At 56.4% G+C, this 26,435-nt stretch overlaps 2 protein-coding genes across 3 annotated transcripts; one reads left to right on the forward strand and one right to left on the reverse strand.

Moving 5' to 3' along the window:
* Positions 1–8,002: 8,002 nt before the first annotated feature.
* Positions 8,003–19,651, reverse strand: LOC138414807 (uncharacterized). The gene is made up of 6 exons (XM_069542563.1): positions 19,632–19,651; positions 18,783–18,913; positions 18,037–18,492; positions 9,806–9,874; positions 9,264–9,418; positions 8,003–8,911 (listed from the first exon to the last, which is right to left on the reverse strand). Exons 1-6 carry the CDS (start codon positions 19,649–19,651, stop codon positions 8,894–8,896), a joined length of 849 nt encoding a protein of 282 aa, XP_069398664.1. The 3' UTR covers positions 8,003–8,893.
* On the forward strand, positions 18,258–26,067 carry LHX1 (LIM homeobox 1). Of its 2 annotated transcripts, XM_069602729.1 has the most exons (6): positions 18,258–18,802; positions 19,207–19,819; positions 21,704–21,930; positions 22,028–22,305; positions 23,634–23,799; positions 24,177–26,067. In XM_069602729.1, exons 2-6 carry the CDS (start codon positions 19,650–19,652, stop codon positions 24,554–24,556), a joined length of 1,221 nt encoding a protein of 406 aa, XP_069458830.1. In that variant the 5' UTR covers positions 18,258–18,802; positions 19,207–19,649; the 3' UTR covers positions 24,557–26,067. The 2 variants fall into 2 exon arrangements, with proteins under 2 accessions (XP_069458830.1, XP_069458829.1); XM_069602728.1 differs by having other exon boundaries at positions 18,258–19,819.
* The last annotated feature ends 368 nt before the right edge of the window (positions 26,068–26,435 follow it).

The following is a 26,435-nucleotide window of genomic DNA, read 5'->3' on the forward strand; positions in this document are numbered from 1 at the left end:
ACACACACACACACACACACACACACACACACACGTGTGCGCACCCACATGAACCGCTCGTGTGCACATACCCGCTCCTCGCTCCTGGCCAGATGGACACTAGCGCTACCAGTTGGCAGCGGATATATCCCAAGGGAGGAGGCTGCTGCTAAGAAGGCTGAATGAAGACGCTAAAGAAGCCGGGGACACAGCGGGTCCTCTGTTTGCAAGGACAAGAACGCTGCCTCCCAACCAGGAGCTCTAGATGCCCGGGAAACTCTAGGGTAGAGAAAAGAGACCCAGGCAAAGTGTCTACTCTTTATTCCTCTAATGCCTCTTGAGAAGTGATATCTCTGTAAAGGCAAAGTTCCTGAGATGAAGCTTAACATGGCCACTTTAGGGAAAAAAAACCACCCAAAACCCTGTGCTCCAGGAATGTAACAACAGAAAATAATTAAGGTCTAATAAGGTCAGTGTTCCACCTTAACACCTTTTCAGTTCCAGTTAAAACCTCTACTAATTTGCCAAGAAAAACCAGCCTCACTTGGGTCTTATTATTTGAATCACGTCCTGTCTCTTAATTTAAACGAGAGACTCACATAAGGATTTTTTTTATTTTAAATTACAATGCCGACTTTCTTCCAGTTGATTACGGTATATGACTCTCTGTTGGAAGGCCATTATTTTTTGCTATGATTTACAAAGCATTTAAAGCGAAATCAATGTAATAAATATTGAAGTATTGTAATAGATAATTCCATATATTTAACTGGAGACACAGTTCGGCCCTGCTTGGGCATCCAGGAAAGGGAGAAGGGAGAGGATGGGGAGGGAGAATGACCTGATGCTCACATCAGGGGTGACATCTTTTCTTCCGGATTCATTTAGCCAGGCCTCACTGAGCCTTCCCCAAGGTCCTGTACACTGAACTTGGGGCCATGGAGAGTTGTGGGATGTCCAGGACCTGTCCTCTAGTGTCACAGACTCTTTGAAGAAATTCCCCTGCAAAGGAGGGGCACAGTGATGAAGGCCACCCTAACCTGCATACGGAGCCCTGGGATGGGGGAAGGCCTTCAGCAGAGAGAAACCCTGAATGTTGGGGGAAACAAGACTGGAGTTGCCTCCTCTAGCCTCTCCCCTTCCTTCCCTCTCCTACTCGACTCTCTCCTACCCTTCCTTCCGTCTCCTCTTCCCTCCCTGGACTGAGCTGGCTCTGGTCTTCTTGCCATAGCCAGCATCTACGGGCCCCTGAGCTGGTGAAGCTCAGTGCAGAAGACACAGCCCAGCATTCTCGGCCCTGAAAGCCCTGGACGCGGGAGAGGTGTGAAGAGGGAGATGGTGCCGCAGTCTCACTGGCACTTTTGGCATGTGGCCTGGGGCCAGCCACCTTGGTACCGACCCCACGGCCAGGAGATGTTGGCCACCTCCGGGCCCCGCAGCTGTGGATGGTCAGATCTGCCCCATCTCTCCAGGGAGCTGGGCTGGAGCACAGGGTCCAGAGTAGAGGTCCAGATGGCTTCCCCAGCTGGGAAGCCCTCCTGCCTGCCCCTGCGCCACCCACCCCGCCAGTCTCAAAAGGTACCCGGGAGCAGGCTCCTTTTCTACTCCATAACCCACCGCCCCAGGAGGAGCAGCCCCCCACCCCCGGCTTCTTCCCATCCTCAGAGTCATTGCACGTGGGTCACATGTCTGTTCCCATGTGGGCTCTGCACCCAGGTTCCTGGCTTGATTCAGAAACTCACGCCCAGCGGTGAGGGAGGCACGCAGGGAACAGCAGCCTAAGGGTTAGTCCCAATCACACACGCCTGGTGCAGGCAGTGTGCTGTCTGATGAGCTATTGGAGCACTGGGGAGGTTTTCATAGAGGTTGTGTGAACTATACGGCGCCAGCTGAGCGACTGAGCTTGCACGCACTGACTGTACAGTGCAGGCTTGTAATGGACCGGTAGCTCATGCACTCCCGCACATGCGCGTGCGCACACACACACACACACACACACACGCACATCTAGCAGATCCCACAGGAAGAAGATGTATTGTCCCTTGCCTTCCCACCCCAAGCCTGAACCCAAGCCCCAAGTCCCTAGCTCTGAACATACTCCGCTATAAATCCCAGGAGGGGACATGCAGGGGGGAAAGGAGCAGAGAAAGGAGATTTACAGCAAACTTGCTTCCTGACATCTCTCTGGCCCATCCCATAAAATAACAGTATCAATAGATAAATCACAGAGTCTCAGGAGACCTCACCCTTGCCCATATGGGGTCTTTGGTGGGAGTCAACAGGACAAGGGCAGAGGGATTCACCCAGCTAATTCTCCATGATACCAGGAGTCCCGGACGGCCTGGAGTGGGAAAAGGGAGGTCTCAGCTCTAATTCTTAGAGTGTGAGGAGGTGGAGAATGGGGTGAGGGTAGAGGGCAGGAGCTTTCATCACCCAAAACAGAGTAAGGCATCTCTAGATTCAGCATGGGCTTCGAGCAAATCTCAACTCCATTTGTGCCTTTGAGCAAGGCACTCCTAGTGGTATGCCTTTGAGCAAGTTACTTAACCTCTCTGGGGCCCGGTTTACTTCTCTGTCAAGGCAGGACATTGACTATCCACCTGATAGGATAAAGCACATTCCTCCCCCTCTCCAGGCTGCAGTGTTCCATCTGTAAAGTGGGGGGACATGGAAAGTCCTTGGTCTTTAAGGCTCATCCCTCCCAACATCATAGAGCCCAACAGTTAGGACCAGCACGGTAACCAAGGGGAGTGGGCAGGGTGGAGCTGCAAGCATGAGGTGGGCGCGGCCACACAGACCAGGCAGAAGATGTCAGCATCTGGGAGAGGCCAGAAGGGCTCCATCTGACCGATCCCCACAGTTCTGACCACTCCAAGCCGGAGATCCCACCCCACCCCCCTTGCAGCCTGGATAGCCATTGATGGGGCAGCAGGATGCATTGCAGCGATTAACTTTCCTCCAGAGGCGGGAGGGGGTGGGCGAGTCTCCACTCAGCCTCCTCCCTTACTTGTGGAGAGAACCCTGGCTTCCCTCCTGCCTGTGCAGCCCCTCCTCCCCATCCCACATCCCTGCCCGTCTTCCCCCTGCCCTTGGCACCTTCCACCAACCAACGGTGCAGTATGAACCCCAGTTCCTCACAATCTTCCAGCCCCGCCCTCCCTCCTTGCCTCCCTCCTCCACTTCTTGCCCGTCCTCCACCTTCTTGATCCCTTCATCCCTCTGCTCTCCTCCTCTGCGCCCTCTCTTCTCCTCTCCCACTCCTGTTTCTCTGGTGTGTTTCTCTCCCCTCCTCTCCACTCCCCTCCCCTTCACTGATTCTTCCCTTTTCATCCCCTCCTGGCTCTCCTGCCTTCCCTTCTCTCTGGGTCTGATTCAGAGAGCCGAGGTGGCATTACCTTGGGAGAGTGAGCATGTGGAGGGGCAGTGGGGGGCTGGAAGGGGGCACGCTCTGGCCTGAGCCCCCCCACCCCAGTATTGCTTCGGAGACAGGAGGATGGGAGTTCACCCGCAGGGCAGCTGTCAGCGGCTCAGTGGATGGATGAGTGAAAGTGGAGGGGGTGGGGAGGCGAAGGTGCTGGGGAGGGAGCTGTCTTCAACTAAACAAGACTGTGGTGGGTGAAATAATGGGGCTGTTTAATAACAGCCCCGCCCGAGGCACCTCAGCCCCAAGACCCAGCCCTCCTGCCCACCTCCCTCTAGTCCCGTGCCCCACCCCACCCCCACCTCATCCCCAAAGTCCCTTCATCCCAGAGGCCTGTGAGTTTCCCTGATCCTTTGGGCAGAACTGGAGGCCCTCCACCAAGTCCCGGGACCACTGCCTCTCCACCAACCTTCCCCATCTCCCCTCCATGGGAGGAGGGGCAGCTGGGACTGGGACCCCCCAGACGACTTGCTTCTAGAGTCATGTCTGAGCAGATCAGCACCCCAGAGCCGGCAGGCCTATTAGGAGGCCTTTGTGGAGAAGCAGGCTGGGGAAGAGGAGTGGGGATTTTCCATTCTCCAAGCAACTGAATTACACAGTCAGGGGATCAGGGGAGAACTCGGTGCTTAAGCTGCTCTTCACGGCCCAGCCTCTGCCCTGGCGCTCAGCCTCCTGCGTGCTCAGCAGGGATCTGAGGGAGCCTTGTCGTGTCTGTTTTGGTGGTGTCTTTTCTGTGACTGGAGTCGGCCTTGGGAGCAAAACCAAGTCTCATCTCTTCCCACCCCACCCCCCAGAGCTATTACACCAAAAAGGGGCTCAAAGGGGACCAGCTTGCTACCATCTGCACCAACCCTCACCTTCCATGAAGACCTTGGGTCTGCTGATCAATCTAGAAGGGTAGCTTTGAGAGGTGAAGTGACTTTCTCTAAGTCTTACAGCAAGCGAAGGGCAACTGAGATGGTTTCCTGACTGTGGCTGGATGTAGAGGTGAAACCAGGCCCATGCCAGGGACTGCAAGGAGCCCAGGACTGCTTTTCTCTCTTACTAGAAGTGAGCTTCGTCAGCCCCGACATCAGCTTTAAAAAGAACAGAGCCTGCTCCCATTTTGTCTCCAAGGCTGCAGGGGGCCAGACCGTAGCAGATGGTGGAGGGCAGGGGAGGGGAGAGGGAGTGGAAAGGAGATTAGACTTAAAGAATCTGAATTCTTCAGGCCTCATCTTAGCCTTATCACTAACTTGCTGTGTGACCTTGGGCAAACCAATGCCCCTCTCTGAGCTTCAGATGGCTTATCCACAAAACTGAGATCACGTCTCTTTCAGGATGATTTTGAAGGTATTGAAAGAGCATCCCCTGGTGCATATTAGCTGTTCAAAATGATGGTGAGAGCAGAATCGGAGGTGATTTCATTTATTTTACCCAGAGCGGTGCCCATTCCCTGAAACAAGAGGCTCATTCAAGCAACTGGTACTTCCCACTGGGAGGGCAAATCCATCATGTTCAGCAACTATTGGCCTCTCCCACCTGGTATAAGGTTATTGGGGGGTCATGCCCCTGTGCCCTGTGTCCACTTTCTAGAAAGAGGCCCAAAGCCCACCACCCTAGCCCCATGTGACCCCTAGAGGCCTTTTGCTGACTAAATGGCCTTCTCCGACCTTCCCGATGACCTATGTTCTTTCCAGCCAGAAAATTCTATGACCCTGTGACCCCTGAAAGCCCTGCCCTGCTAATGGTTTTATGATCTTCTCTACGGAATCCTCTCTCTGCCCTCTCTAACCCCCAGGCCCCTTTCAGTAGGTCCTAGTCAAAATAAACAACATTTATGACCAGAGCAGGATTCAAGGTCCACACTGCAAACAAACGTAGAGCCCTTTGAAGGTGCCTGGGGAATCCATCACAGCCTGGGGTGTGATGCTCCCCAGGCTCAAGGGGAGGTGGGCCCTGCGAAGGGGCACAGGCATGGGAAGCCGGGCTCTGGATCTAGGTTTAGAATCTGAGGATCCTGAGCTGCGTCTGGGGCTCCCTTCTCAGCACCAAGCCCGGCCTCCCTGCGAGGGAAGGCGGTGGGGGTGGGGAAGGACTGGGAAGACCCAAGATGTCCACTGTGATCAGCAACCTTTCTGAAAAAAGCTGAGGGACTTCCCTGGGGGTCCAGTGGTTAAGACTCTGTACTTCCAATGCAGGGGGAGCAAGTGCAGACCCCCTTGTGGGCCAGGGCCACATTGGGTGTGTTATCCGGGGAGAAAATGAAAGGAGACAAAAATGAATGAGCTGGGGGGTGGGGGGGAAATTGAGGCAAACAGGAAAAGCAAGTATGAGTGGATGAGAGGGCGAGAGCCCAAACCACAGGAGTCCCAGGGTCCATCTCTGCCTCCAGGGCTCGCCTGGACAGTGGAGCAATAGTAGGCAGCTTGGGACAGACTTCCTAAGGAAGCAGAATCTTCTCAACGGGTAGGAGAGACATCAGCCCAGCCTGGCCTGCCTCCTGGGCCAGCCAGCAGACCTACAGAGAGAGGGAGATTGTGGGCAAGAGCAAGAATCTTAGTCCATACCGAGTCTCTCCTGGAGACCCCTAACCTGCACTTCAGTGAATGATGGCACTGATGGAGCAGTGGAAGCCCCACGTCCAGAACGAACCCCTCTTCCTCTGTCCCACCCAAGTGAAGGGCCGAGCGCTGCCCCCCACTCTCTATTAACCATCCTCCGACTGCGAAGGGGGCCCACAGGCGGCAGCCCCCTCCTGGCTCATCTCGGCCTCCCACTGGCCACGTGGACGGGCTGCCTCTGCTGGACTCCACGTCTCCCTGCAGGTGCGGCTGTGGGAGCAGGTTTGTTTCATCTGGAGGGACAGGATCTGTCTGGGGAACTGTGGTTGCAGAATATTAAGGTAGGATTCCCAAAGGCCCGAGTCTGAGAGCAGCTTTCTAGGACATGCAGCTCAAGGTTTTTTCCTTCAGCTCTGGCGCACCAGCCGCCAGAACTGGGGCACGGGCCTGGGGGCTGGTGTTCTCTGACTCAGGGCTGGAGCTGGGGTGGGGGGAGGTATTTTCCCCAGGAGACCTGTGCCTTACCATTTACCCTACTAAAAATACCATGCTGCCCAACAGGTGGGGTGAGGAGCTCTAGACGGGAAATGTGTGCAGTTAGCAAGGTATCGATAACATTTATCAGGGACCTGCTTTATAGTATTTGCATCTGTGGCAGATAATTAATATATGGAAGGCTGGAACAAAGGTGGAAGGGAGCAAGGCGGGAGCTGGAAAGGCAGGCCTGAGTTTCTCCAGCATAAATAGTTTGTTTGATAAAAACCCTCCTCCTAAACTGAAAGAAGAATTTCGCTGGCTTTTTATGATCTTATACAAGTGAATTAGAACTTTCAGCTGAGTACCCTGGTGCCCAGCACGGCGCTTTATAAATAAAAGTTCCTCCATGGCATTGGGTTTTAGGGCTATGAGGCCAGTGGATCTCAACATTGGTTGAATATAGAATCACCTGGGGCATTTTTTTAAAAAATGAGATGCCAGACACCCACCTCCAGAGATTTTGATCTAATTGTTCCGGGCGGAGCCCAAGTGTGTGTGTTGTGTTTTTTTTTAAAGCTCCCTAGAGGGTTCTACTTTGCAGCCAAGGTTGAGAACCACTGGTCTGAGCCAGCACTTCGCTTAACAGATGTAGAAACTGAGGCCCAGAGACCAGGTTCCCTAGGCTTACACAGGGCGAGGGCCACAGACGCCAATCAGACGTCCTGCCTTGTTTGTTAAATGAGCAAACAAAAGACTGATCCTCTCTTGGAGGCATCTCTGTCTGCAGAGACCAGCTGCCCAACCCCCTTCCTCCCACCCCTACATTTTCATATTCTTTTCATCACAAGCTGGGCCTTGACCCTGCTTCTCGTGGCCTCTCATCCTGAAGGCCTTGGGGCTTATCCAGGCCAAACATCTGGCTCAGACGTCGTCCAGCACGTCTGGAGCCTTGGAGAGGAACAGGGCACTTGAAGCACTGTGGCCACAGGGAGTGTCGGTGTCTACCCAAGAGCAGGGGCGTGTGTGTGCAAACGCATCCATGTGCACAGATATACACCCGTGTGCAGAGGACTCTTCTGCATGGGGGCACGCATCCTTCCAGGCATATGGGCACTCTCAGTGAGAACATTTATGTGTGGTTGTGTATATACCCACACGCAGCATGTCCACATGTCCACAGTAGCCCCTGTCTACACAGCAGTGTAACTGCATCCTACAATGCTGGTGTGTGTGTCCGTAATGGTGTACAAGTGTATAATGCTGCCTCTACATGTACAGAATACACATTTGCGTTTATCGCTGGAGACTTGCATGTGACAATATACACGTGGCTGATTGGCTGTGTGTGTGTGTGACCGGCAGTCTGTGTGTGCAGGTTTATGTGGAGAGAGAAGAGGTGTCTGCAGTTTCCATCATTTCTCCTAACGAATCACTGGGAAACACATGTGTGGGAAACTTGTATCTTTCATGCTTAAACATATTTCTGCACGTATGAACGCAATGTGGTACTGTGCCAACTAAGATTCTGCATGTAAACATCACATATCATTGATAGAATTCAATAAGCCATGCAAGGCCCCGGTAGCATTCCTTAAAATTTTATTTAACACTGTTTCAGCCAAGCAGCGTTGGCCCAAGTCCCGTACACACTGTGGATTACGGGTGCAAATGCACAATTTGTAGGATATAATATACAACACATGAGAAGCGTAACAGAGAAGCATCACCTAAAAATTACAAAGGTCTCCATCTTTCTCTTGGCTCAACTTAGTCCCCTTCCTTCCCCAAACCTGATTAAAACCCATTCCTTCACACTTCCCTAGGAGGTCTCTGCATTTGTGGTGAAGAGAGATAAAATGGCGGGTGAGGATTTAGGGTGGGGGAAGAGATAACACTCTAAGACCTGGTCTCTGGAATGTTTCTACTCCTCCCCAGTCTGTCAGAGGCAGGCTCAAGCCCCAGCATGTGTTACAACACGGAGGCTGAAGAAAGCATCTTTATAGTCCCTCGGGTTGACTGAAAAGTTATTCATTCAGAATGAGTAAAAACAGCATTGAACTTATCAAATTGATAGTAAATCCTTCATTAAAAGATTCATAGGAATGGTTCCCTGCTTCTCTTTTTTTAAGGGGGAACTAAGTCCTCTCTTGAGCCCAAAGGAGAATGACCTTGCACTTAGTTACAGGCCTGCCAGCCCCTCTTTCAAAATGTGGGCTGGCCGTTTGCCTGAAGCATCAGCTAAATGATGAGTGGCCTGAGAGGAGAAAAACTCAGGAGCTGGGAAGATGGGATCCAAACCACAACGTGAGCAAGAAAATGGTGGAACCACCAACGAGGGGCCTCCAAGCTGAAAATGCTCCTTGACCAGCCAGCCACTGGGCAGTGAAGAGTGGTCAAGGCTCCCCGTGGATGCACGCCCATGCATAAGACAGATGACTGACGAGAAGCTGCTGTGTAGCCCGGGGAACGTGACTCAGAGCTCTAGGGCTACCTAAACGGGAAGGAAATGCAAAGATGGGGCTATGTGTATACATACAGCTGATTCACTCTGCTGGACAGGAGAAATTAACACAGCACTGTCAAGCAAATAAACTCCAAGATCCCGTGTGGGGCCTCTGAGCCCTGTTCTCTGGGATCTCCTCTTACCACCTCTGGGCTTCATTTTGGCTTGACACCACCAAGACTGAGACAAGGAACTCCCTACACCTACCCGCCTGTGTTTCTGTAACTTCCCTCCAACTGAGCCTGAGGGGCCTGTGAAGTAAAGACAAGCAGCCTAATTTGAACAGCCATCAGAGCCCCCCACCCCACCCCAACAACTCCCCAACTTCTCTGCCACCCACAGCAAAGCGGTCATCAGAACTATCTTTCCAGATAGTCCCCCGGCCCCTCTCCAGCAGCAGCGATACCAGCCAACCTGCTTGAACGCCAGCACCAAAAAGGACTGTATCGTCTTCACATGCTGAAGCCTCCAGAGCCTGGTGCTGTGAGCTGGCTCCTGGGTGAATATAGAAAAAAAAAAAAAAGTTTCCTAATGTTTAGATTAGAACTTAGAATGGGAAAAAGCGCCCATCAATGTGTGTGCACCTCTCCAACACACACACACACACACACACACGGCCACACAGACAAATCATGAATCATCTCTGTGGCTGAGCATTTTAGCGTTCAGTAATATTCTCAGAGGCCCAGGGTTTTCAGGCAAATCCCAGATCTGTGCACAAGGACACTGCATAAATCCCTCCCCTTATGAAAGGCCAGTCTGAGCAGATGGGACCACTCCTAAGTAAACTGTGGAGCCCTCCCCATCTCTGGAGCAGCGGCAGGGGGCCGGCCCTACCAGCCCAGAGATCAACAGAAGCTAACGTTCTCATCCCCAACTTACCTCTCCACACAGTCCTCCCTCTGCTCCCCCAAGGGGAAGGCAGATCCCGAAGGGGACTGGCGGAAACCCCTGCAAAGCAAGTGGTGGCCAGAGTTGGGTAGGCGAAGATGAGCATCGGAGAGCAGGCCAGGGCTGGAGGAGGTAAGAGGCCAAAGGGCCCCCTCCAGGCCAGGTTCTTCCCGTGTTAAGTCTGGGGAAATAGCCTCAAAGCAACTCCACTTCTTGATAATCTGCCTCATTAATATTTATTCAACAAAAGAGTGTTTTTAAGAAGAAGGAAGGGCCAGATAATTAAACAGTCAGCAGAGGTCGAGGCTTCCTCCCCCTCGTTCTCTCTGGCTCCCTACCTGCAGCCTAGGCCAAAGATACACGCCACACCGATTACCACCCCAACCCCTCTTCAGCTCCCCAGGTGTGTCAGAAAGACATAAGGCAGGTGGATGGAGACAGAAAGACAGACCTGGGCACCCCCAGGTGCTCCCCAGGAAACACACGGACTGTGAAATTACACCAGGCCTGGACAACTTACCACCACGCTGGAACCCTTGGGGTACTGAAATAATTAACTTGCTAATCAGCTACACCTTGCTCTTTCCTTTCTTCCTGGAAAAATAACAATTGCAAATCGCCTTCACATCAGGTTCCTATGTCAGTCACTTGGAGACAAATGATGCTCTGGAAGAAATACTCTCTTGCCTGCGTGTAAACTGAACCGGGTCCTACCAAGTGAGGCCTCTTCCCCCTTCTCCTCCACCCCCCAACCCTTCCCACCAGGCGTGAAGGGGGCCTGGGGGAGGGGGACACAGAGACAGAATGTTTCTGGAGGGGCAGAGCTTTTTTTCCTGTCCACGGCACAGAGCTTTTCCATCTCCGCTAAGCTTTCTTGGTTTCGGCCCTCTTTAGCCCGCTCACCGGCGCTAAACAGCCAAGATCCATGTGGAGGAAAGAGGATTGATTAGAATCGTAATAATAATCCCTGGCATTCGTCCGGCTTTAGCGTTTACAAAGTGTTTCCACACATTATCTCATTCGGTCAGAGGAGGCCGGAGCTGCAGGGAATCTGAGCAATCACGTAGCCCAATTCCTGCGGGTTACCGATGGGGAAACTGAGGCCCCAAGAGGTTGAACGTCTTCCCCAAAGGCCACAGCTAAGGACAGCGTGGCCGGGTCCTCGTGTTCACTGCCTAGAGACCCTGGGCCATCTCCCATCCTCTGAAAAGAGGGAAAGGACGTGATCACCTTTTGGGTCCACTGTAGATGTAAAACAGAAAAGCAAAAAATTACGAGAGTAGGGCATGGGCACCAGTAAAAGCTGATCTCACAAGAAATGGTTTGGGGGGACTGGGAGCGGAGGAGACTAGTGAACATACTTCCCCACTGTCTCTGTCCCCTTGCCTCCCCCTTCTGTCTAGGCTTCAAAATATGAACATTATGCAGTTTGGGATCTAAGGCTTAATTCGGCCACAGGTCCCCGGGGAGGGTGTGGGAGCAGGGGGTGCTTTTCTCGGATTTAAATCTGGCACCTCCGCTCCCAGGATTCGTGGCACGAGGGGCTCACGTGTGCACACGTGTGTCCACTCAAGACACTGGATTTACTGGTGAAAAACAGGCATCTTGATCCTGTCACAGATCAGATGATTTGCAAATTAATAGCTCTCCACCCCCTTCCCAGGCCTCTCTCACACACACACACACACACACACACACACACACACACACACACACACACACACCCACCACTCCTGGCTCTGAGGAGGTGAAGAAAAGATTTCTGGTGAAGAGAGACACAAGAGTAGGAAAATATCAGGTGGGACAAGGAAGCAAACTGACGCTGGATTCTGGAGGAAAACACTTCTCCACGAGAGGCAGGAGTGTATTTCCACGGGGGGCTTGGCGTTTCCTTGCCCCGGTGGCCCGAGCCCCCTCGGAAGGTAAGTGGTTCCTTTGTGTGTTCGTTTATTACTAAGCCCAACTCTTTTCCTTCTGAAACTCCTTCTTCTCCCTGTTGAGCTGACCATGCTTCTGGATTTATGAAGAGAGATGTTTTAGCAGAAATCCCCCAGAGTGGCCCATCAGCCCTAAATCCCAGGCCCGCTCACCCCCCCAAGACCCCATGACACACAGCATGCCAACACGGCTCCCTCTTGCCTATGCATTAGCCATCCATTGTGGCAACCTGACATCTCTCACACATAAAACCGTAAGAGAGAAATAAAATATCTGTCTCTTGGCGAAAATAAAGCTTTGCCTCCCTCCTGATGTATAGGATATAAAATAAAGCCGCGGCTCCAATAGTGGCTTTTCCTTATGCCGGAGTTGCCTTTGCACACACGGAGACAATGAAGACGGATGGTTTGGGACGAGGCCCAGCCTCCTGGGGCCGCCTTCACCCTGTTTTATGGTCGTCTCTCCCCCTCCTCCCCGTCCGTCTTTTTCTTTCTTCCTCACTTTCTTTCCTTTCTGCTGCGGCTTTGCCTTTCATTTGCCCTTCTCTTTCTTCCCTCTGGAACTTTATTCCTCTTGTTCGCTTTCTTTCTAAAGCAGGGAGACAAGAACCGAGTTGCTCATCTTCCCCACGCTCCGGCCATCTCTTCCCACCTCCCCCTTCTCCAGACCCCCAGCTCTCTCCGAACTGCCAGCCCCTGTAACGGATCTTGCTGGGACTGCTTGGGGATCTGCTTTGGTCAAATGTACAAACGCTCCCCAGGGACAATTAAAAATGCATTTAGTGGGGGGGCGGATTTTTTTCCCCCCATGAGGAACTGCCCTCCTCCCTTTCCTCTCCCTCGACTCTGGTGGTTCGTGGATCTCAGCAGTTATTTATTTAGCCTCAGAGGAGCCAACAGAGCAAAGCTCCCACCTCGAAAGGGCGAGAGTTGACATCTACCTCTCAAGCCCCAGCCTCAAAGCTGCCTCATCAGACAGACCTTGTGGGCCTTGGGCCCCTTCTGGCCAACTCAGTTGCCTGAGGTTTGATTCCAGTGCCTCCCGCTCTGCCCCGCCTCGTTTCCCAGTCCTGAGAACTAGTGTGCAGTGTGAGGGCAAGAAGAGGGGTCCCTCCCTGGGCTCAACAGAGAGACAGAACAGTCACCCTCACAATCACAAATGTGGTCACCCCCCCACACACACACTTGACACTCCCATGGTGCACAGTGGCCACCTTTTGTCTCCTCCGTCCCCAGAGGCCTGGCTCCCACCAGGTGTGCCTTGCCCCCCTCTGTGTCCTTCCTCTGTGTCTCCAGAAGCTTCTTCCCATCCCTGCCCTGACCCCATCTCTCAGGCTGCTTCCTGACCCACGCAGAACCTCACCTGCTCCGACAAGGAATGCAGGATACATCCCAAGTGAGGGAAGAGTAAGCAGTGACTGGAAGAAAATGGGGTGCAAGGTCTGGATTCCTGGGTGAGCAACACGGAGGGAGGGGGGAGCTTAGGTGTTGCCTGGACGCAGGCAGAGTCCAGCAGAGGGGCTGTGGGTGGCTTTCAGCCTCTGAAATTGATGAAGGTGTGTGTGTGTGTGTGTGTGTGTGTGTGGAGGGCCCCTGGTCGCCCCTAATTTGAGAAGAGCTTTATTAATGCAAACACGGAAGGAGCTGGTGAGGCAGCAACATCTATTGACCTCTGCCTCCACGGGAGGCAGGTCCAGAAAGAACTCAATCCCAGTCGCAAAGCTTTGGGGTCTCTCTCTCCACCTGGTATCTCTCCAGATATCAGCAGCGACCACCGCCATTAGGTAAGGGGAGAGAGTCAATTAGTGAGAGGATTAATTACTCGGGGGCACGAGCCCCGTTTGTCTTCCTTACCGGGTGTGTTCAGACGGAGGAACATGGGCACGCACCCAAATACACATTGTTGTCACGCCGTCTTAGACGTTTTATTTATTTGTTGGATTCCTGCCCAGAGCCGCTCACACGCTCTTCCACGGGCTCTGAGTCTCCCACCCAGCAGGCCGCCTCCTTTTCTCCTGCCTGTGATCGGCTGTCACACCTGGGACACCCTTCATTCCCCGCTAGGCTCCTGCAGGCTCCTGGGCTCTGAGCCTCACTCACCCTGCCACCTTTTTTGGTCACAGGGTGTCTTTCCGCTTCTTTTCCTCCACGCATTTCCCCCAGTGTCTTTCCTCCTTTCATCCCCGCTTACTTTCCCACCATCCTTCTCTTTTCCCCTCTGGGGCTCTACTCCCCTATTCACTGTTCCCCTGCCCTCACCTCTGTCTTTCTCTCTCTCCCTGTCCTGCCTCCCCCAGCTCACCCGGTTCGTCCCAGGCTGTCCACGTCCTGTCTTTGCTCAGCAGGGCGGTCCTGAGATCACCACGCTCGACCTGGCTCCCCGCTTGCGTGCCCAGGGTGCCTCCAGCCCTCGTGGGAAGCCCGGTGTTGCTTACTCAGCCTGAGCACACATCGTGAAGGCCCGGTCGGATGCTGCTGCCCTTTCCCTGCCTTGAGGTCCCCGCCTCCCCTCACCTGGGTCTTAGAAACACGGCTGGGAGGAAGGAAGTACTCAAAGGCGCAGCAGGGTGACAAAACCCCCAAACTTCTCGTCTTCAGTAGTGCACTGACCCTGGAATCTCAGGGTTTCTTTCCTGGGAAAAAAGGAGGTAATACCGATCCCCTCAACCCCACCCCACCCCCATGCACACACACACTGCGCAGACTGGGTTCTGGGCAGATTGTGGGGGGGTGGGGGGGAAACTAAAGTGCTGCGTGCAAGTAGGTCATTTCCAGGAGAGAGTGTTGGAGTGAGACTAAGGCAACCCAAAGCAGGAGCAAAGAAAGGCAACAGCAGGAGAGGCTGGATCAGATCCCTGGACTAAGGGCGGCTTCCAGGACTGCACCAGTGGTGTCCTCTAGAGTCAGTGCGGAGTTTGCTTGGCCTCCAGGACTATGAGGGTCTCGGCCACGCCGGGCTCACTCCCTCCTCCCTCTCCTTGGAAGGTGGTGGCTGGCTGCGCCCTATTACAGCAGACCAGCACAGGGACCCAGCCTGCTCCGCTGCAGGCGCCCCCTTTCTTGGCCTCACTGCTGGTTTCTGGGGGCTGGACAGGAGCATGCTGGGTGAGGAGGAAAGCGGCCAGGACGGTGGCCCGTGATTAGAACCAAAAGCAACCAAACAAGCTGGCAGACTTGGATCCTTGGGCCTCCCAAGCCCTGCACTGGGAAGGAGGCAACGTGGGGCTTGGAATCAAGGAAGAAAGGGGGTACAAGAGAGGGCACCTTCAGCCCCCCAGCTGCAGGGTGGCTGGGAAGAACTGGCAGGACTTTCCCATCCCGTGTTCCTAGGGCCAGGTCCCTCCTCTGGGGCTGGTCTTGAAGGTGATTCTCACAGGAGAAACCTGTGCTGTGAATGCCGCTTCCTGGGCCCTGCGGGGCCTTTTCCAAGAGCACCTGGGCCGTGGAGCGATGACTGGGCAGCAAACTGCCCCCCGCAGCACCTGGGCAGAATTTGCACCCCTGGCAGCCCAGCAAGCGGTGTGCGTGGTGGTGGGTTCGGGAGGCGTGGAGAGCTTTGGGTGGAAAGCGCTTGCGGGACTTGGGGATGCAGGCAGTAGGGGCGGCGGGTGTGGGTGAGGAGGTGAGGTTGGGGCTCTTTGCTGAGCAGACAGGGGTTTAAAAGCAGAGCTGAGCTGACAGGCTTCGGAGGCTGCCAGTTTGGAAAGCTGGGTCAGTTTTCTCGCCGTGTCTCTGGGATCAATTACATTTTAAAATAAAAGCTCAATGGAAATGGAGGGAAAACACATTAATCTACTGTGCTGTCGCCTTGGAAGCTTTAAAACTGGACTTAAATTTCTAGAATCAGGAGTCAGCAGGCCCACTCTGAGTTGCTCTCACCAAACCCCTGCTAGACTCGCGGGTTGGTTCCCCAGGACCTGTTTACTGAGTCATCTGGACACTGGGGCCAGAGACCCTGTCCCAGTCAGAGTCCTGTCCTCACACCCTCAGCTCCCCTAACCCACTATCCGAGCACAGGGAGGGACCCTCTGTCCCCCCACTAGAGGTCCCTGCACCCCCAAACGGGCGCAGCAACGTCTTCCAGCCCATTCTAAAGGCAGCCAGGGAGGACCTTGGGCTCAGGAAGGGCCGGCAGCCGGGTCCAGCTGTCGCCCTGGAGGTCCCCACCGACCGCCCCCCACTCACCCCTGCGGCCCCTCTACTTTGCATGAGAAGGAGCCCAGCTGGGGCGGGGGCGGGGGCGAGCCACTCGGGACAGGGTCCGCTATAGATTCCAGAAAGGGGCGGTTGACTTGAGCGCGCTGGTGGCAAGAACCAAGACAGCTGGGGGTATAGGGGAGGTGGGGAGAGCTGGGAGACGGCTCAGAGGACATCCCCCACCCCCACCGCGGGCCTAACCCAGCGCAGCAGGCTGGAAAGGCGCCTCTGGGTCCGGGCGGAGGCGGCGAGGAGCCCAGCCACGCAGATCTTCGCGTCTCCCGGGGTCCCTGAGTACCGGGTACCACTCGGCTGGTTCTTGGAAAAGCACGGTCCGCGGCAGGAGCACAAAGCCAAGTTGCAACCCGCACAACTAGCCTGCTGGGTTGGGGAACAGCGCGGCCCCTCCCCAGCTCCGCCCTTAGCCCCGGCCTGGGAGAGATCCGAGGAGGGGGCAGTTGAGAGAGACCGAGAGAGAGAGAGAACCAGCCCCCCAACGCCGCCCTCCCCGCAGTGGGGAGCCAGAGTCCAGGTGTGTGTGGAGGGGGTGCGGAGACGGCGAAAGGGGCCTCGGATCCAGAGGTCCAGATGGGCGGAGAGCCAGAGAGGCGCACAGCCGGCCTTGGCTCGGTTTCCAACCGAAAGGTGTGGCGGGCCGCAAGGCGAGGGGGCTGCCAGCGGGCTTCGGGGGTGCAGGGTCGTGCGGGCGGAGCTTTAAGGATGGAAAGCAGTGTTGGCAGAGTCCTAAAACCCCAACGTACCGAGCGCAAACCAAATTCGCTGTACGGGCTTCCCGGTTCGTTCGAAGAGGGTATTGCATTTGCAAAGAACTGAGTTCCTTGCCTGCCCAGGTTCATAACAGTTGCGTTTCGGGGAGCATTTCCTCCAACTTAGCTGGGAGAGAGATGTCTGAACCTAGCCCCGCGTGTGGGGTCAAAAAGCCATTCCCCAAATACCGGCCAGACCGGGCTGGCTGGCCGCCCATCTTTATTGCCTTCTACATTTGAGCCGAATGCGCCGTCCTAACGCGCCTTCCGCAAAAAAAAAAAAAAAAAAGAGGAGCAAAAGCAGGGCTTGCCTAGCCCTGCCACCTTCAGATTTCACTTCGGAAGAGTCCGGGTTAAGTCTAGGAATGGTGCTGTCGAAACGAATTTGGCATTTGGTGTGGGCCGCGGAGCTAGAGTGATTCTTCGAGGCGAAGACTCTCAGGACCCAGACTCGACCCGCACTTCTGGGAGAACCTGCCCCCCGCGCGCAGTGGTCCGAGGAAAATGAGGAAGGCATGGGCTCCGTAAGACGCGAGCTACCAGGGGCTCTGCTCTGCGCTTTTCTGGGGAAGCTGGTGCCAAGCTTGTCTGGGAAGCTGGAGCCTGGAAAGGGGGAGGCGGGGCGGCCTCCAGGGCCGGTTCTCCGCACACCCCCATCCTTCTCAGTCTCCCGGTGGAGTCCCCAGGACGTCGCCGTTCCCTCCGTCACTACTACCCCACACTCGGCCGCCGCTATTGCCCCCACCGTTTCCCGCCTAGTCGTTTGTTTTCGTCTGTAAAAGGTGTCTCCGGATCGCAGTTTTCTCTCAACTTCTCGCCGGGGAAGCAACTCCTCACCCGAGGCGCTTCCCCACCCACTCCTCTCCTCCCCCCTCCCGGGCGCTGTGCCTCCGGTCTCCCCCGCCCCCACCAGGAAACCGCCGGAATCAACTTTCCAAGACGGCACTGCGGGAAACGGACACCCAGATCTCCCAGAGCCCCGGAACCTGTGGACTTTGGATGGATTGGGGGAGGGGGCACAGAAGGAGAGACGGGAGGAGAGAGATTCTGCTGCCAAACTCCCTCCCCTCTACGCCCCCAAAGACGCGCGGTGCTCGGGGCAAACTTCTAGGCCGAGAAAGCAAGGGTGGCGGTGGGGAGGGACCCAGCACCCGCTGAATTGCAAAGCCAAACAGTGCGCCTGGGCCGCCGAGGCAGCTGCACCCCAACCTCCAACAGGGCTCGATCTTGAGTACCACCCACCCTCAGGGCAGAAGTCTGCCCTCCGCCTGCTCCCACTCACGCGCTCTCTCAGTCTCTCCTACCGCAAGGGACGCCTTACCGGAGCAGGAGGGGACCCGGGCACCTCGCTGCCCGCCGCCCGCACCGCGCAGGGCCGCGGTGGCAGCCGCCACTGATCCTCGAAACGCGGTCTCCCGGCACTCTCCCCAGCCGGGAGATGCAGGATGGTTTACAGAGGGACCTCGAGCCGCTGATTGGTCGCAGGCCGCCGTGACGTCGGCGGGCGCTGCATTAAGGCAAGGGGGCTTCCAGAGCCCAGCCAACAGCCGGGAGCAGTGACCGAGCCGCCGGAGCCGGGGAGAGACGCGCCGGGGGGCGGACTGGGCCAGGAGACCAGGGACAGAGGGACGCCTGTCCGGGGACAGCCGGCGACAGCGGCGGCCCAGGCCGAGCTGTTCCAGCCGCCTACAACTGTAGCCGCTGCACCAGGACGGTTTTGTTTTGTTTTTGTTTTTAAAGCTCTTCAAGCTACACCCCCTCTCCCCGACTCCTCCCGCTGCAAAAGGAAAAAAAAAAAGGAAGGAAAGAGGCTAGAAAGGAAACACAGATTTGCTACCCCAACGAAAAGCAGAGGGGGGAAGGAAAAGAAAAGAAAGTCCAGAGACTGTGGGTTTGCACGGAGGCAGCCGGAGCGTGGGCCGAGCGATGTGGGGCTGCGCGCCCAGGAGGCCGCGAGTTGCGACTGGAGCCACGATGCAAGGCCAGGCGCGGTGAGGAGCCGGACGGCACCCCATCTCCGAAGGAGACCAGGCGCGGGGAGGGCTGTCCCGCGGAGACGGAGGCCACCCGGCAGGCCACTGGCCGAGGTGACGGGGCTGGGGCGGTGGGGAGCGCGCGCGCGCACCTGGCTGCGTCCGCGCGGAGTTGTCCCTCTCCGCTCTCGGTTGACAAGAGAACTCTTCTCCAAAAGGGGAAACCTAAGCAACGACAACAATCGACAACGAGATCTTTCTCCGGTCCTCCCCTCCTCCCTCCCTCCCCGCCTCGGCCAGCCCCTGCTCCCTCCTCCCCCAGGCCCACCGCGGGCGCCCAGCGCGTCCCGACCCGCTGAGCGATGCTGGCAGTTTAGGATCCAAAGCTTCTCTATTCGCTTGGTTCTTTTCTTTATCGAAAGAGGAGGGGAAATTCAGGTGGCGGGCAAGCCGGCACACACACACACACCCCCGCCCTCCTACCCCGACAAGAGCAGATGCACTTTGCCTTCTGACAGCTCTACCTCAAGCCCGAGAGAACTCAGCGGCGCTGTCCCCGCAACCCCGGCCAGCCGCGTCGTGCTTCTCCGACTCCGGTGTGTTTATTTATTTCCGTTCCCGTCGCCGTTTTCGGTGACCTTCACTCCTCCGCGAGCTCTGGGCTTGAAGAGTCGCTTAGCTCGCCCGCCTGAGACTCTTTTCCTCGCCCCGCGAGCTGCGGCTGCGCTGCTGTGCCCCGGAGGCCCCGGGACTGCCCGGCTGCACACTTCTCGGAAGCGGCGCCCCCCACCACGCCCCTATCAGCCTTCCTCCCTGTCTGATTTTCCGGTGCGGGTTTCGATTTGTCCGACGAAGTGTGTGTCCCCTTTCGTGAAGGGGCTGCCGGTCGTCCTCGTGAGTCATCCCCTCGGCTTTATCTTGCGCTTCTCTCTCTGGGCCTCACCCGACCAAACCAAAGACCATGGTGCACTGTGCCGGCTGCAAAAGGCCCATCCTGGACCGCTTCCTCTTGAACGTGCTGGACAGGGCCTGGCACGTCAAGTGCGTCCAGTGCTGTGAATGTAAATGCAACCTGACCGAGAAGTGCTTCTCCCGGGAAGGCAAGCTCTACTGCAAAAACGACTTCTTCCGGTGAGTACTTCTTCCCTCGCGCGCCGCCTGGGCCGCTCCTTCCCCGCGGGCCCTTCCCAGCCGGCTTCGGATCAGAGGTCAGCGTGGCCGCGGCGACCCGCGTTGGGAGCTGCCTTTGGAGAGGGGCAGCCAAGTCCCCGGGGGCGGGGGGCGGGGGGTGGGGTGGGGGTGGGGGTCCCGCCTCTTGGCCAGCTGGCGCGCGCTGGGCGCCGAGGATGCGGCCTGCTTTCGCCCTGGAAATTGTGGGTCCGGGCTTGGCTGCACGTGCCTGGGAAGAAAGAGTCTGAACTCGCCTCGGAGCGAGAAGCTCCTCCTGGCTTGGAAAGAGGTAGAACAGTCTCAGAAGGTGTGCAGCCCCGCGTCCTATCTTTCCCCTAGCAGATGTGTTCAGCAACTGCATTCTTCCTGCCTCCCCGGTTGACTCGTCCTCCAGATTGAGCTTAGAAGCCCGGGCTAAGCTGCGTTCCACTACCTTTTCCATCCCCGAGAAGTCTTGGCGGGAACCGCCGAGCCTTTGGCATGGCGCGTCCAGTCGCCTGCAGGGTCAGCGGCTGGAAAGAGCTCGGGCCCGGGGGCCTATCTTGCACGGCCCAGGGTCTTCCTGACACCCGATGGGCCGACCTGGCCGCACTACTTGCACTGGTAGCCTGTGAAGTGCCGGAGGCTGCAGCCTGCAAGACGACCTTCCCCGGCTGCCCGCGTGGCCAGCAGGTTCGGCCTCCGCGCAACACCGACCTCGGCAGTGAGGCGCGTGCTCTGCTCGGAGCTCTTCTGGGCTCTGGCCGCCACCGTCGGCCACCTCCTTGTGGAGACCTGGGGGAAAGCGGAGACCCGGCTCGTTGGAGCCGGAGAAGCCTCCCGACAGCCCTGCTCCCCTGAGCATTTTAACTCACCATTCTGCTACCAAGACCACACAACACACAAACCAACAGAACTGGAGCCAATTCGAATTGATCCTCCCCTTGGGCCGGTCTGAAATCTCAGTTTCCTTGGCTGACTTAGTCTCTGCTTTTCTCTGTGGTGACAGATCAAATTGGCGGACAGAGGAGGGGTTCGAAGCCAACCAGGTAGCTTTGCCCAGAGGCCCCGGAAGCGCTGTCCCCGGTGCATCCCAGGGATGCGCGGCCCCGGTGGCGGCGGCCCACGGAGCAAAGCGCGGTCCGCTGGTATTGCCGAGAGGAAGCGCAGGCTGGGCCTCTGGCCTCTGGTTACTGGCGAGAGCCGAGCGGGGCAACGGCGAGCACCGCAGGCTGCCAGTGGGCCCCAGAAGCCTGCCTCCCGCGAAGCGCATCCCGGCACCTAGAGCCGCGACGCGGTCTAGCTTGCGCCGACCAGCCGGGCTTTGGGCTGGAACGCGGCGGCGCCCGGGCTGTGGCCGTCCAGGCTCTCCGCGGCTGTTTGTTTACCCGCGGTGGGACTGGACCTTGCCAACCCCCAGCCTGCACATGGGTTCCTTTTGAAACGACGAAAGAGGCAATGCACAGAAAGCGGCGGTGCTTCGGACGCGTTAGAATGGAGATCTAATTCGGTTTTCTGAATCTAATCGGAAAACAGGTGCCTGCCTCCTTCCCTCAGCGCTTTTTCCCTCTGGGACAACACGGGGCAGGAGGCTAGGGGTGGCGGCGGCTTAAACTCCTTGCTCCCTCATTGTAACCATGTGTATCTCCTCCCTGACTTTTCACTGGTGCCCGCGCTCTCTCCCCCTGCGTTCTGGCCTGCTTAATTGGCCTTCTGCTTCTCTTCCTTTTTGGTTCTTTCTCTCTCTTTCTCTTCCCCTCCTCCCCCCCACTATTCTTCCTCTACTGTCTCGATCGCCTTTCTCCTGCCCTCTGGCTTCCCTCGGCCCAATCCCACACGAAACCCCTCCCCCCTCACCGCCCGCAGGTGTTTCGGTACCAAGTGTGCCGGCTGCGCGCAGGGCATCTCCCCTAGCGACCTGGTGCGAAGAGCGCGGAGCAAAGTGTTTCACCTGAACTGCTTCACCTGCATGATGTGCAACAAGCAGCTGTCCACCGGCGAGGAGCTCTACATCATCGATGAGAACAAGTTTGTCTGCAAAGAGGATTACCTAAGCAACAGCAGTGTCGCCAAAGAGAACAGCCTCCACTCGGGTGAGGACCTGATGCCCAGCTCCTTCCGGGTGCGTGGGTCTCGGGGGAGGAAGGCCTGCCACTGGCTGCTGCTCACCTGTCCCTTCCCTCTCCCCAGCCACCACGGGCAGTGACCCCAGTTTGTCTCCGGACTCCCAAGACCCGTCGCAGGACGACGCCAAGGACTCGGAGAGCGCCAACGTGTCGGACAAGGAAGGGGGCAGCAATGAGAACGACGACCAGAACCTGGGGGCCAAGCGGAGAGGGCCTCGCACCACCATCAAGGCCAAACAGCTGGAGACGCTGAAGGCCGCCTTCGCCGCCACACCCAAGCCCACGCGCCACATCCGCGAGCAGCTGGCTCAGGAGACCGGCCTCAACATGCGTGTCATCCAGGTCAGGGCCGAGCATGCCACTTAGTTCCCTCAAGGTGCAACCTGCAGGTTGAGCCTGGGGGTGGGGGGTGGGGGAGCAGCTTTGAGGAGCGGAGCGAATCCCTGGAGGCTGGCAGAAGGGAGGGGAGAGGCCCAGACACACCCCTACCCGGCTCCGACTTTGACGTCGCACCAGAGGTGTGGGGCATCTGGAATTCGCTAAACCTCCTCCTCTTTCGGGTCCAACGCAGGTGATAGTGGTAACGGTGGGAGAGAGACGGGGCGGCGGGGCATGAGGCGGGAGGAGGGCGCTGCGTCGGGACGCGGCGTTGAGAGTACCGACCTATTTTTCTGCCCTACCACCCCTATCCGGGAGGAGCCGAGCGGTCGCTGTGCATCGCGGGATTAATCCTTGGTCTCAATCCATGGTCTCCCTCGGTGTCCCCGCCCCCAACTTTGCGGGTCTCTGGCTCCAGTTAAACAGCCCCCCCGCCCCCTCCCCGCCAGCAGACCTCCCCTCCAAAGAGAGGTGGGCTGCCCAGGTTTGAAGGGAAGGTGGTTGGGGCGGGAGTCAGCTCTGCCGCGGCCCTTCCCGAGTTGCCTGGGGACCGGAGGCGGCCATCCAGGCAGCTGCGCCGGTGCGCGCTGTGAGATTTTGAACCTGCGGGTAGTTCGGCCCGAGTCCCGAGCCCAAGGTTAGGTGTCCGGTGCCTGGCGGCCCTGCGAGGCCATGGGGAAATGTGCCAAGGAGGTGTGTGCAGTAGGCGCACCATGCAGGCTGCCCTCCGCGGAGACGCTCTGCTGCGCGCTCTCGTGCGCAGGTGAATGGGAGGTTGCTCGGCCTGTCTCTAACAGAGTATGTCTGGCACTGGGAGATAGTGCATGGGTGCGGAAAGGAGGCTGTGGGTTTTGGTGTCACTGTCTTCGGGAGACTGTCAACAGGAGGCTGTTTGGATCTTTGTCACTATCATGCGGGGTGGGGGTGCTGCCAGGGTCAGTGAAAGGGAAGCCGTGTGTCTTTGGGGAGGTTAAGCGCCTCCGCGCGTACAAGCTGCAAGTGTTTCGCTGCGATTGTTAGAAACAACTCCAACTGTCTCCTGTTGGGCAGGGCGGCTTGCCCAGGTACCCCTGCCGGGAATCCTGTCCACCCTTGGCTCACGGGCCACCCCGCGTGGTTCTACTCGAAGACACACACCGCCCCCCCCCCTCCCCCCTATATACAAGACACAAAACACACAGCTGGGAATCCGCGAGCTGGGAGGTGGAAGGGTGAGGGGCCAGGAGGAGCCGCACACCCGAAAAGCGGAGGTAGGGTCTCCGGGGCCTCACCCCAAGTCGTGTGTGCTTCAGGTCTGGTTCCAGAACCGACGCTCCAAGGAACGGAGGATGAAGCAGCTGAGCGCTCTGGGCGCCCGGCGCCACGCCTTCTTCCGCAGTCCGCGCCGAATGCGGCCGCTCGTGGACCGCCTGGAGCCGGGCGAGCTCCTTCCCAACGGGCCCTTCTCCTTCTACGGAGGTGGGTGCGCGGCCAGGGGGCAGGGCGCGGGCAGGCCCGGTTTCGTTTCGTTGGAAGCGGGCGGCAGCGTGGAGACGCTCCTGGCTTTCTGCAGAAGCAGAGAGGGCGGGAGAGAGGGGTGGAGGCTGGGGAGGAAATGCGGCGAGGCAGTGAGACCGGATAGAATTCCCGGTCCTGAATGAGGCCGGTGGGCAGAGAGGGAGCAGCTCCCGCGTTTGCACCTGGGCCTCCTCCGTGCGCCCAGCCGGGCAGGGGAGCCAGGCGAATGGAGAGCCCCGGCGTTGCCCTCCCCAGCCCCGCTAGCGCGCCTTCCCGCCCTGTCACCCCGCCCCAGCCGGGGCTCCGCCCTGACGTCCCCTCTCCCGCCGCCACCGCAGATTACCAGAGCGAGTACTACGGGCCCGGAGGCAATTACGACTTCTTTCCGCAAGGCCCCCCGTCCTCGCAGGCTCAGACGCCGGTGGACCTGCCCTTCGTGCCGTCGTCCGGGCCTTCCGGGACACCCCTGGGTGGCCTGGAGCACCCGCTGCCCGGCCACCACCCGTCGAGTGAGGCGCAGCGGTTCACCGACATCCTGGCGCACCCTCCCGGGGACTCGCCCAGCCCAGAGCCTAGCCTGCCCGGGCCTCTCCACTCCATGTCGGCCGAGGTCTTCGGGCCCAGCCCACCCTTCTCGTCGCTGTCGGTCAACGGCGGGGCGAGCTATGGGAACCACCTGTCTCACCCCCCAGAAATGAACGAGGCGGCCGTGTGGTAGCGGAGTCGCGCACCGCCCGCGGAGCTCGCGGTTGTACAGAAATGAACCTTCTATTTAAGAAAAACAGAAAAAAAAAAAAACAGGAAAAAAAAAAAACCATACACAAAACAGAAAAGCAAGTCATTCCCCGCCCCTCCTGCCTCCAGCCTCGGGGACCATTTTCCGTCTGGGGAGACCGGATGGGAACCGGGGACGCGAAATAGGATCCGGATCCGCCTGGAGGTAGGACGGGGATCCGAGCGCTGGCTGGCAAGGTGCAAAACTCGGGCACCGGCAGGAAATCCAGACCTCTCCCCACCTCCCACTGGACTCGGATCCTCGGACCGACGCCTCCGGCGTGAGCTTGGGGCCGGTGGGCCGCGGAAAAACACCCACGGCAGCCGCGGGGGCGGCTAGCCAGTGGGGTGCTGCCCGGAGCCGCGGGGAGGGAGGCTGCGCCCGAAGACAGTTGAGTTGGGCGAAGCGACCAGGGGCGCTCCGGGGCCGGCCACGAGACATCTCAGGCTCTGAGACATCTGTTAGAGTTGGCTCAGAGTTCAGCAACAGCGACCACAAACTCTTATAGCTTCAGAAACGCCGACCTGCTGTGCATCAGGTGGGACTATATATATATATTTTTTTTGTCTATCTGGGATTTTTGGTTTTTTTGTTTTTGCCAAAATTGCAAAATTCTAAGTGTAAAGCCCTCAGTATCAACTCTTCTACCTTCACAAAGCTCTACACACACAGACACACGCAAACACACTCGATACTATGGTCTCCAGCCAGACCTCTTAGTAAAATGACTTGAACATCAGCTGTACAAAATAAGTATTCTACCTTCACAAACACACACACAAAATTTTAAAAAAAAGACTATTGAACTAAAAACAGTCAACTGTTTACGTATAATGTTAAATTCAGGAGTTCAGTGTTTTACTAATATATTCTGTTTTGAAACCTCTTGTTCAAAACAAAATGTTTTGAGCAATCAACCAAAATTGTTCATTTTCTTTTCCTGTAGATGTTCTGATTTGCAGGGCTCACAGCTCACTGTGCTAGTATGTAAAAAGGTGTTGTTTACACAAGGCAAAGAGAAAACATGATATTCAGACAGTTGCCAAATAGAATAATTATAGCACAAATACTGTAAAGGTGCCTGGCACCACAACCAGAAGAAAGTGTTAAAAAAAAAAAAAAGTGTTACAAGGTTTAAAGAAAAAACATCTTTGCTAATTTTTAGTCCTGTTGAACATTCATGGAATTGTTAATATGACTTATATAGACCCACACAGGTTTTATTTTTGTGTCTTTAAAATAAAAGTCCAGAATATTTAAATTTTATGGTCAAATATGCAGTCAACAGCTGCTACTTTTTTTCTTTATAAATTAAATTTCTCATATGTCTTTTATTGTTCTGATAAACCTAAGCTTGTGTGACCTCCAGTGCATATTAGACCATTCACTGTATGAAAGGAAACATGTTGAATAAATTTGTGAGTTTTTAATAAAAATAGAAAATCTGATGTTTAGATAATTGGTGTGTTATTTTATGTTTTGACAACTAGCATTGACCTGTGATGGGGAGTGGAGTGATCCCTCAGAAACCAGGAGGAAGAGAGACAGGACTAGGGGGGACCCGTTTTCACCTTGACTGTGGTTGAACCCCCTTGCTAATGCCAGCCACGCTTTTCTCAGTGCCTTCGTGCTGTTATTAACTACAGATTTGCATTCTGCGGATTTTAATGGATACATTTGAAGATATGTTTGTTGATAAGTTAATATAGAATTGGAAATAGAAATCAAATCCATGGCTAAAAATGAGTGGTCTCAGTCTGTGATTAAGCATGAGACCCCACGCCCTCTCTCCTTCCCCCCTCTAAACAGGCAAAACCTGACT

Source organism: Ovis canadensis, chromosome 11 (assembly GCF_042477335.2).
Source record: "Ovis canadensis isolate MfBH-ARS-UI-01 breed Bighorn chromosome 11, ARS-UI_OviCan_v2, whole genome shotgun sequence".
Classification (NCBI taxonomy): Eukaryota; Metazoa; Chordata; class Mammalia; order Artiodactyla; family Bovidae; genus Ovis; species Ovis canadensis.